The 11,362-nt window shown below is 34.4% G+C and overlaps 1 protein-coding gene across 1 annotated transcript; it reads right to left on the reverse strand.

Moving 5' to 3' along the window:
• Positions 1–310: 310 nt before the first annotated feature.
• LOC113778577 (SWI/SNF complex subunit SWI3A) lies at positions 311–6,427 on the reverse strand. The gene is made up of 7 exons (XM_027324017.1): positions 6,291–6,427; positions 5,450–6,024; positions 3,106–3,567; positions 1,526–1,689; positions 1,354–1,427; positions 1,084–1,247; positions 311–863 (listed from the first exon to the last, which is right to left on the reverse strand). The coding sequence occupies exons 1-7, from the start codon at positions 6,376–6,378 to the stop codon at positions 666–668; spliced, it is 1,725 nt and encodes a 574-aa protein (XP_027179818.1). The 5' UTR covers positions 6,379–6,427; the 3' UTR covers positions 311–665.
• Between the last annotated feature and the right edge of the window lie 4,935 nt (positions 6,428–11,362).

Here is an 11,362-nt window from a genome sequence, read left to right on the forward strand (position 1 = left end):
CTTATTAATTCCTTCCAAGACCGACTGCTAACAAAACTTGTTAAGTGAGATTTTGCTGACGTGACAAGACTAGATTAGTGAGTCTACTCAAGGGATCGTCATCATCTTGATACACTTTTTACTCCTTTTATTAAATCTCTTAATCAGAAAAAGTAACCCAAAAGTAGAAATGCCTAGGTTTCGAAAAAGTCTGGGCCTACTAAAATTGATCTCCTTAGTTTCTAAAGCAAAGCATTTTGTAGCTTCACCTATTTCGCTACTGTGTCAAATACATATGGCCAAGTTTATGCAATCTCCACCACATTGTTAATTCAGCATTGTCAAATATATAATCTTTCGTTATCCTTACAATCATACTTCCATAACATCCTTGTGCGCTATGTATACAGTTAATCTTTGTCACGCAGTAAATAAGAAAAGCAAATGAATTTACCTATGGTCATGACAAAATGTTGCTGAGTCAAGTAGTCTTCATTGGCCACTGTTGGCCTTGAGGAAAAGTTGGAAGTGATCAGCATGGCCAGATTGGATCTTTTGCAAAGTTTGCACAAAGCCAAAGGACAATGAATGCAATTTTCTCATGTTGAACGTCCTAAATGTGGGTTCTTTACACAGTATAGAAGGAAAACCACCAGTGTCTAAATCAAGGCAAACTCCAAGTAAACTCAAAGTACATTGCCAGTAAGAGATTTCATGGAAGTATGATCCTTCCATCTAGGGATCCCAGCACTGATAATCTCCTGCAGGACTTTCATTCTCTCTGCTACAATATCCTCTTCAAATTCCCCGAATTGGTCTTGTTGTTTCTCCATTATCATCTCCAAATTTTCCAAATATTTGGCTTTGCGTTGCAACTTTTTCAACTACATGCAAAAACAGAAAATGACAAAATATACAAGTGAATGACGGAAATGAATGTGAACTTCTAAACTCTGGATAGATTAGAAATTGATAAAGAATTACAAATTCTACTGGAAGAAAATGTGCAAGGTCTTTGCATTCTTGCCCCAATTATTCTTCCTGTCTCAACTTCTGCATAAGTCACCTAAGACTCTTAACCAAAAAAAAAAAAAAAAAACCCACCTGAGTCTCAATCACACTAGCCAGTAAATGTTCAATTTCTCTCTCTTCCTGAGCAGCCAATAACTTCGCATGAGCAGCTGCAGCACCAAGAGAAGTTGCAGTTGCAGCTCGCATTCGCAAAGTTAATGGTACAACATTCTTTCGAAATGTTTGCTCCTGAAGTTCTGGCGGCAAAATCTCATCAAGTAAGAAAGTGCAAAAGATTGTCCAAGCATGAGAAACGTAGATTACAGTTTGATGACAAAAGGTAAACTCTGCAATCAAAAATACCATTTCCCCTGTGCTCAGAAGCACCTGACACTGTGGGACCCTTTTCACCCTCTGAATTTTCAACCGGAAGGACTCTGAAAGAGTAAAAACAGAAGCCGGATTCTATTTTACTGCTAAACCAAATGGTTAAAACATTAAGAAGGATAATATACGAACTTGCTAAATAAATAACCTTTCTTCTTCATCAGTTCGTGCAGAATATCCCAACTCATCTCCAAAGTTATCATCATCAAAAATTTCCCTTGAACATCGGTTTTCATAACAAAGCTCTGCAACAGCAGCATCTGCAGCACAAGCTGTTACAGGTGGTCCAACGACTGAAGAAAGGCGTCCTACCTAAAAATATGTCAACAATATATTTTTCATAAATCCCAATATCATAATCTGTATCAGAACATCAAGGCTCAATACAATACCCATCAGCCACACAATTGTTCAGTGCGCCTGCTTTGACATATTCCAACTTTTTCTAGAGCACATCATCAAATGCATTTCACCCAATAAACCTATTATAATATTTACATTTATTGACATAGCATATATTGTCTGAAGATGCGCTTAAATCGAACAGCTATGAAGAAATAAATATAACCAGCAAGGGGAAAACTTCATGGAACTGAAGCACTGTCATGTCATCATACCATTAGCTGCATATGATAAAAAACAACTCGCCTCAAATGTCCAACAAAGTACAAATGATCTGCATTTTCTCTTAATACAGATTGGTATAAGCAACTTCTAGCTTCAACTGCAATTTGAGGATGGCTCAAATGTACCAATAAACAGACACCCAATCTAATTTAACATCTATTCACAAATACTCAGAATAAGCCTCATTTTAACAAATTCTGCTCCAAATTATTTCCTTTCTATCTATTGCCAAGCATGCATGTGTATAATAAAATTATCAAAAAAGAATGATTTTTTTTCTTGGTTCAACTTCTTAATGCAGTAGATCCAACCTGAACTGCTATGTCACTGTCCAGAAATATACTACAAATACACTTCAAGGAGCCACTGAAACCTAGAAGTAAAGATATAGCCAAAATGGGAGGGAAGTTAAATTCATGAAGAAAAGAAAGGGGAATAAAAACAATGGAAGATAACTCAAAGTATGGAACTAAACCTGAAAACAATCAAAGGAAGGACCATACTCAATCACATTTATTGGCCAAGATCACAGAAGGTGAATGATACTTCATGACATTCAATAGACAGAAGCTACATTAGCTGAATAAAAATAAAACTTGTGTTTTTAATTCTTCCTCACAGTGGTGAGCTATCAACAATAAAGAAAATTGTTTCCTTAGAGATCATGTGCAACATTCCGCAGCATGAATGCTCTGTTCCTTTTTCCCTTCAACATGCTATACAATATTGTAGTGCTATCATATGAAAAACCAACTTCTAAAATTCTATGTGGTCTCTGTTCCCTTGTCAGATACAAAGATTATTAACTCTACTTGCACAGATCAATTTGTTTTTCATTATAAGATATCACTTGTTTGAGATTCAAGCTGTTAGATATTGTTTGCAAATATTGATTTCACATGACTGAGCAAGATAACTGCAAAACCCACATGGGAACAAGTTTATCGAGACAATCTGAAAAGGTTTGATAATAACACTAACAGCAACAGAACCAAAGGAGCAAACTTGATACAATGAAAGGAAAAAAACTGCTACTCATGTTAACGGAATAAATCTCACTAACAATAAATCCAGCACTAAATTCGAAGAAACAATATTTACCTGTTTCATCAGAGAAGAGCTGGCATCTAAATTAGGCACAGTGCACAATCTCTTGTGAGGGGGACCTGGATCTTCAACATTAGCATTCTGCTGTCCCTGATTCTTATGCTCATGCTGCTGATCATCCCCAGTGACAGTGTCTTGTACACTATGAGCGGGCACTGCTTGTCCAGCATTTCTATCCCAAACTTTAGTTTTTCTCAAAGCAGACCCCAACATGAGGTCCCCAAAAGGCAGCTGCAGGAGCTTGGATATGCAATCCAACTTACTCTTTGTTTTAACATTTTGAGCCACAAGCTCCCAGTCATCTCCATGCTTCAAAACAGATTCTAAAAGGAGTAAAGTTTCAGCTTCTGTCCAAACCACCTGATTAGTGTCATCAACGTACTTAAAATCATGAGCAGATTTGCTCCCATAATCACCATTTCCAAAGCACTTCTTACAGAGTAATAAGAACTCGTCCTGATGTAATAACAAGATGACCAACATCAAATACATATCTAACAGACAGAAATGCGAAGATGCAAGTGAAATGACTGACAGCCAAATTCATTGGGTTTTCTCAAACTTATATAAAGGGAAATTGTAGGTAGGCAATGCTATTAGTTTTCATGTATCATTCATAAACTTCATCAGGGTAGCCCTAAAATTCGTGCACTATAACGAGAAGTGCAACTAACCTGAAAATTTCCTGTCATGCTCTCAAAATTTGAATACATCATGTATTTCATTAAATCCTAATGATGACCAATTTTCTTGTAGATTATTCTTTTGAGTAGGGTACCAACTAACTACACACTGGGAAAGGGGAGGAGAGATGATGAGGTGGAGAACAGGGCAGAGAGAAGAATGAGAGAGGAGCAGATGTGTGAAAGGAAGAAAAGCCATTGAGCAGAAGAAAATTTTGCCGCTATACTTCTTAGACCTAAATTTTTTTCTAATCCACAACTTCGGAAAAAGGAGTATATTGCCGTAGATCCATTCAATGCAGGGACTACCTGAAAAAATGGTATCTTTTTTTTTTTTTTTAAATAAAGGACGTAAATGGAGATGAATTGAGTACTAAAGAACCAACATAATGATTCGCTCTAATCTTTCAATTTCTATTCTTACACACACAATTTCAATTTTTTAATCATTATGCAAAACAAATTACAAAACTAATTCAAACTAGGCATATATATTTAACTTACAAATCACCAACAAATATATCAGCTCAATTTAATATCAATGCTATAGATCATCATTTCATCAAATATAAAATCAAGTTAACTGCTTACAGAAAAATGAAAACTGCTTCAGATAACACTTTGCTGGGAAATAAAAGAATTTTAAAAATACTCAGAAGACTGTATAGCTACAGTTGCTTTTAAATCAGACTTCTGACGAATTACCAAAATCCACCATGCAAAAAGTGGGATCTAATTTGGCCAATATATCACAGTGTGTTGAACCAAAAAAAAAAAAAAAGTACAGGAGCAGTACAGGACCTTGTGATCTCCACAGGACTTGCTTGTTGACCTCATATTGACACCAGGTACGATAGGGTGAACTGCAAACCTAACAAAGTCACGCTTTGCTGTATGGTCTTGAAAATTCGCTTTTAAACTAATTTCCCCCTAGTTCGGTGGTCCACAAACTAAAAGATAAGTTTAATAAAGTATTCAAATCAAAATTCAATCTTTGGTAGGGAATACTTTAACGGATTAAAATCTAGTCCTTGCTGTAGAGACAAGCGCTTTCATGTTTAAGCCAAAAATATTTCACCTCTTGATTACCAAAGAAGTGATTTTGTTACCAATTATCATTCAATGAATTTTCTCCGAACATGACTAAACCACCCATCACTACTGATGCATTTTCCTCCCTTGCGCAAACAAATTTTTCTAGTTTAACTCCTCCAAAGGAGTTGAGGAGAGGGAAAGTAGGACACCATCATTTTAGAAAAGACCTTGAGATGAACTTCTTGCTCCATCTGCACTCAGTGCTTCATCGAGAATAATATTGAATTTGGACAAATAAAGCTATACCAGCATATAAAGGTTCACACTCTTGAACAAGTTACAGGTAATGATGACATACGTGCTCCAAACCAAGAAATCAGCTATTATTATATATAATTCTGGAACCTTCTGAACCATCAGTATATAATTTGCCCACAATAGTTATGTTTTGTTGCAGTCCGTAAGGGGTTCCCAAAAAAAAAAAGCCTTCAAAGAGAATTTCACCAAACAAACGGCTTTCTAGATGCTATACTGCAGTTTCATTTAATTTTCATAGCACATGGAATCTCTGATATCCAACACAGATCAAATGACTGCAAACATAAATACAACTCAAATACCTTCGTATGCTCGTAATGTCCAGAATCACACTGCTGTTTACAGCTCCCACACAATACTAATTCTTTCCCCTCTTTGCCCTGCTGCTGCTGCTGCAACAGCTCCCCATAGATATCCGAATAAGATGCCAATGGAGGAAACTTGGATCCATTCTCAGCCAGCTCTCCACCACCGCCACCACCAACATCCACAGGCGGAGGAAGTGGGGCAACTGGCTTCAACGAATTAGGGGCTGCAACAACCCTAACCCCATACGGAGCTCCTTCCTCAACCCTAACCTCCTTCTTGTGCCGCTGCTGCACCTCAGCAGGCTCGGCTGACACCGTTCCACTGAAATTGATGATCCCCCATTTCTCCAGAAAAGTGAAGACCTTGTGGAGAGTGCTAACGTCACCCACCAGTGACTTTCGGAGCTCCGTGAATGTCAGTCTTCCGGACGGTTCCTCACGGTATTTGCAAATAATGAAATCTCTATACTCTTTGTAGATTCTAGGAGTCCTCGTAATTGAGCTTCCATCAAAGAATTCTCTCAATGAAATTCTCTCTATTTCGTGAATATTACCCCATTGAAACCAACCTTTCAAAACATAAATAAGTGCAAACCTTCACAAATTAGAATTTCATACAAAACTTCAAAAAATAAATTCTACTTTGTGCTTGTGTAAATTCTAGGAGTCCTCGTAATTGAGACTCCATCAAAGAATTCTCTCAATGGAAATTCTTTCTATTTCGTGAATATTAACCCCATTGAAACCAACCTTTGTGACAATAAATTAGGGTTTCATACAAAAACTTCAAAAAAATGAACTTCTACTTTATGTTGTGAATGAGTTTAGAACTTACTGGAGTAGCTGGGAATTGTGTAGAGGTCGAGATGAGCTTCTTCAATGGCGGAAACTGGTGGTTTAACGTTCGAGGCCTCCATCGCCATGGATGGATAAAAGGTTAAAATTTGGGCGGCGATTTTTTAAAAGGTTAAGAAAATCACTATATGCGTATTTATTATTTGGGCGGCGTTTAAATTAACGGTTGTGAATTGTAATTTTAAGGATTGGATAAGTTCATTAATAAAATGAAAGTTTAGGGGTCAAGAGTTAATTTTTGACTTTTAGTTTTACTAGGAGACGTTAGAATTTTTGACTTTTAGGGGTCAAAAGTTTTTCAAATATAATGTTATAATAAAAAATTTTAAAAATACCCACCAAAAGTAGTTAATTCATATAAAATTCTAATTTGTCTCAAATATTCTTTTCACCCAGTGGTGATAACAATTTTTTTTTTTTAAAAAAAAGAAAATTATGATGGCTCCTAGGGTTTCAAACGGGCTTCAAGAAGAAGGCTTGAAAATTCAAAAGGGATGGAAGCTTGAAAATTCAAGAAAAGTGGTGAATAATTCGGCGTTAGAGAATAGGGATTCTAATTGAGGTTGAGATGCTACTTGGGATTGATTTCAAACTATGTAGATTAGGTGTTGATGAAGATGACCTACTCCTCTCTAGTATCTTCTTAAACGTATAATTTATTTACACCAAAGTTGAAGTTGGTAGTGTTCATCGCATGTGTACTCTAATGTTCTTTAAAAAAAGATCAATTAAGTGATGTTTGTTCATATGAAATTATATGAGATTTGTGAATTGTTTGGACTAGTTATGATTTATTTTATATTATTGGTTCAAAGGTTGGTTGCTTTGGAAATAAGTTGTGTATTGTGTGAGTCGAACATTTTGAAACCAGTTGTGACAATCGAGTTATATCAGTGAGAGTTGAGGTGTAAATTTAGGATTTTTTGCTTTTCTCTTGCATATGATCTTTCTCGCGACACTTGTTACAATCGTATTCTTTGCATGTGTGTTAGGTTTGAGCCAAAACAAGAGATTTAAACGAAAGGAAATGAGTTTTTTTCCAAACTATTTTCTAATCGGAATTTCCAACTTGTACCTCGAAAGTCTTGTCCTGTTTTCTTTAAATTTTTTATTATAATCACTATCTTTGTACTTCATATTCTCCTTGAAATATTGGTTCAGCATGCACGTGGGTTTTTCCATGGATTTGAACAAGAAAATTTGGCACTTTTGAAAATTAAATGAGGGTCAAACCTGCAAATCACTTTATTGGCTAAGTGAAATTTCAAAACTCATAGTTTTGCATTTATATTGGCCTCAAGTAGTTAGATTCTTGATATATTATATGACCACAAGATTTGAGCATGTCCAAGAGGACGAACTAGGGTTTGAAGTGAAACGATTGTGATCCATTAGTGAGTGTTCCTTGTGTTTGTGAATTGAATGCTTTGATTGTGTGGTTATTGTTTGACTGTTAAATGTATTTCAAAGATTACTTTACTATTGATAGGCGAGTGTGTACTTTACCGTACTCAACTTAAGTGAATATGAATTTTCAACAATTACATGATTGAATGTTACTTGTGCATGAATGTAAGTCATTGGCTGAATTGGACCCTTACCTTTCATCACTAGCCTATTCGAGCCAGAAGCGGATTCAGTCAAGTAGGTTGGTAATTCTAGGCCATTGTTTGGTATACTCGAGTATGATCATGAAATTTAGTGGAGTACTGGCCAGTGAATAAAATGCAATGAATGAATGACTAAATGACTAATTGAATGACTGAATGAAATGATCAATATCGAAGGTTTTGTTTTCAAATGTATTTTCAAATATCGGAAGTTATAAGGGAGAAATGGACGGAGACTGAATGACTGAATGATTGAATGAATGAATGGCTTCAAGTGAACTCGTATCTTTTAAATGATTGAATGATTACTTCTTGAATGTCTTGAGATTGTTTACTACTGTGCAAAGTGTGTGAAATTGTTAAATGCAATATTTTTGTACTTTGACTGGTGTTTTGCTTGGATGCTTGTTTGGGAAACCTCACTGGACAATAACTCACCCCTCCCCCCCTTAGATTTGTTTTCCTTGCAAGAGTGGAGGTTCGGTGCGGATAAGGTTGAACTAGTGTGTAATGATCCTCTTTCACATGTACTTTTAGTTTGTAATTAAGTTTGAATTTTGATTGAATTGTAGAAGTCAAATGTTATTTTGGAGGTTTGAACGGATATCTTGAGAATTTATTGTAGTAAATTTAATGAGTCTTGGCGAGAGTTGGACAAGTAGTCTGTCAAACCCTAGGATACGCCTTAGGAAGAGGTGAGATTGTCACAATATCAAGGTTAAATGTATATCTGTGATCCAAGTTGGAGAGGTGAAGTCCAATCTTTGACCCAATTCAAGGGGGGTTAAACTTCACTCGTGTTATAGGTTGCCTTGCATGGTTAAGTAACTGGTTTTTGGTGTGTTTAATTAGGTATTTATAAATAAGGTCTAATTATCGAAAATTTGAAGGGTGATAGTATAAACTTTGGGACAATTTTAGAAACTTCCCCTAAGATTTCGGACAATTTCACTGAGCTCCCTTGAAATTTGAAAAATTACACCTACCTCCCTTAATTTGATAGTTTTAGTAACAAAACCTTAAAATAATATTGACTTGGTCAAATTTTTAAATGAATATCCAAAAATGCCCTTATGTAATGAGTTTTAATTTACTTTCCTATACAATTACAAGATTATCTAGTATATTATAAAGAAAGATGCCAAATTTTTCATGACCATACATACTATTTAATAAACAACTATAATAATAATTTTATTACTATGATAGGATACTTTAAATGGTATTTTATTCCGAATTTAGATTTATAAGATGGAAAAGGCAACGTTGAAATAATATATTTTAGAGTTTATGAATTTTTCGAATAGTGGGATTATCATAATTTAGTAGTGGTTTTGGGCAATTTCTTTTTGATTTATTATTAATTTTAATACTAAAAAATAGAAAACAAAGATTCGCAAAAACATTGGATTACATATAAAATTAACCCATCAAAAAAATCACCAGTTCGACATTTGGTTGCAATAGAAATTAAAAGTAATAGTGGTAATTCTACAGTTTTATTAGCAAAGGCTAAAAAAAAAAAGGAATAAGGAGGAAAAAGAATGAAAAAAATAATTTTAAAAGTCATTTTAAGTATAAGCATACCAACAAGGAAATTTCATTAAAATATTTAGGGTAATATTGTCATTTTAAATGACAAGGGAGGTATGTGTAATTTTTAAAATCTTGAGAGAGCTAAATGAAATTACCAAAAAGCTCAAGGGAGGTTTCTAAAATTATTCCATAAACTTTTGTAGTCATTGAAATATTGTTTTTGATTTCACGTCTTGATCCAACTAGTTAATAATTTGGTTACTTATTGGGTTCTTGAGCTCACCCCATGCTATTGTTATTTTTTCCCCAGATAGTTAAGAATTGAATGAAACTGCGCAATTAGATGCTAGATCTCATTGAAGTACTTTAGTATGAACTTCTAGTAATGTTAAGTAATGAATTATTTGAATTTGTGATTTAGATGTAACGTCCTTTGTTTGGCAACCTCTTGTAACTTGGTTATTAGGTTATGGATTTGCTTAAGGTGTATTTTTTGGTCATAATTAGATTTGCTAGCCAGTCCCAAGATGTTTTGGAAATAAAATCAGGGTATGAGAAACCATTTGGTTCTTAATAAAGTAAAATAAAAGTAAAGGACAAAAAAGTGTGCCTAAAACGGGACTTGGCAAATGCAATGGTTTAATTTCTATTTTGTCTAGTTTTAAAGCCTACAAAATGAGTTCATTTAATTCCTAAAATAAGTGCGTGCATTTAATTAACATAAAAGGCAATTAAACAGTTATGCATGAAAAACGCACACACACACACATAGATAAATGAAAACAAAATGCTAATGTCGAAGCCTCCACCGAAAATTTTGCACTCTGCGCATACATGATCACATTTTGTAAAATTAAATGGAAAATAAATAAAAAAGGGAAAAAATAACAAAAATAGGATCCTATGCTCCCTCATTATGCTCACATGATGCTAAACGGATTAAAAAAAATAGTTAAAACTAATTAGGATAGCATACCTATCAAAATTATATCTTACGCTAAAATAAGCTAAAATGAGCTAGTTAAGATCTTGATTAAACTAAACTTCCACTTTTAACACAAAATATCTAACTGAAAACACGTATAATTAAAGCTGTGGGGCCGAATCTGGAAACTAAAGAAAACTAGAAATGGAAAAGAGCAAATGGCTTTAAATATCACTAAACTATTTAGTTTGAACACTTTTGGTCGGTAAACTTTTTGTTATTTTGACTCACCCATCAATAATTGAGTTTGGGCATGCACCAAATTTAGTGGGGTCGAGATGGGTGAACAATGAAACCCATTAACTAGTGGGTATAAAGTGGGTAGATTTGGGTCAGTCATTTTGACCTAATTAAGTTAGATTTAAGTGCGTAAATTTAAATCATTACCAATCCAATTCTTCCTTTCCGTATAGGTCTAACGAAATCTTTGAGTAATAATTGGTTGCTTACATTAATACCTATATGATTTATAGAATCTTGTAAAAGCAACAACAGTTAAACTCGCTATGATCACCATTTTTTGTTCTTCTATGCAATTCATTTTTATTCAGGTAAAATTTCATTTACTAATTTGGTATCTTTTTATTGTTTGTATTACAATGATATATTATATTGCTGCTAAACAAAATGTGATAAAAAATTTAAGCGATTTTTTTTTGCGTGGGTCATAAATTGATAATTGAGTGGTCCACTCCCATTTAAGACCATAGTTACATACGACTCCTTGATTTTGAACTGTTAATAACTTAATATGAGTTAACCTAATCATAACAAGTTTAAACCCATATGAGTCATTTGTTTTGACAACTCTACCTTATCCTAGATCTTCCTTCCCCAACCCTACAACTACAATCCTATTTTTCCAATCTTTTCATTGTTCACGATTCGTTTCCTTAGTTGTCAAGTGTTTTTTGTCAAATA

Source organism: Coffea eugenioides, chromosome 7 (genome assembly GCF_003713205.1).
Source record: "Coffea eugenioides isolate CCC68of chromosome 7, Ceug_1.0, whole genome shotgun sequence".
NCBI classification, from domain to species: Eukaryota; Viridiplantae; Streptophyta; class Magnoliopsida; order Gentianales; family Rubiaceae; genus Coffea; species Coffea eugenioides.

Excerpts from the sequence above, each read along its gene's own strand:
- LOC113778577 (XM_027324017.1), bottom strand. The coding sequence starts at position 6,378 with ATGGCGATGGAGGCCTCGAACGTTAAACCACCAGTTTCCGCCATTGAA. Across the intron at positions 3,568-5,449 it reads GACATTACGAGCATACGAAG|GACGAGTTCTTATTACTCTG; the intron begins GTATTTGAGTTG and ends TTATTACATCAG. Across the intron at positions 864-1,083 it reads CTAGTGTGATTGAGACTCAG|TTGAAAAAGTTGCAACGCAA; the intron begins GTGGGTTTTTTT and ends TTTTGCATGTAG.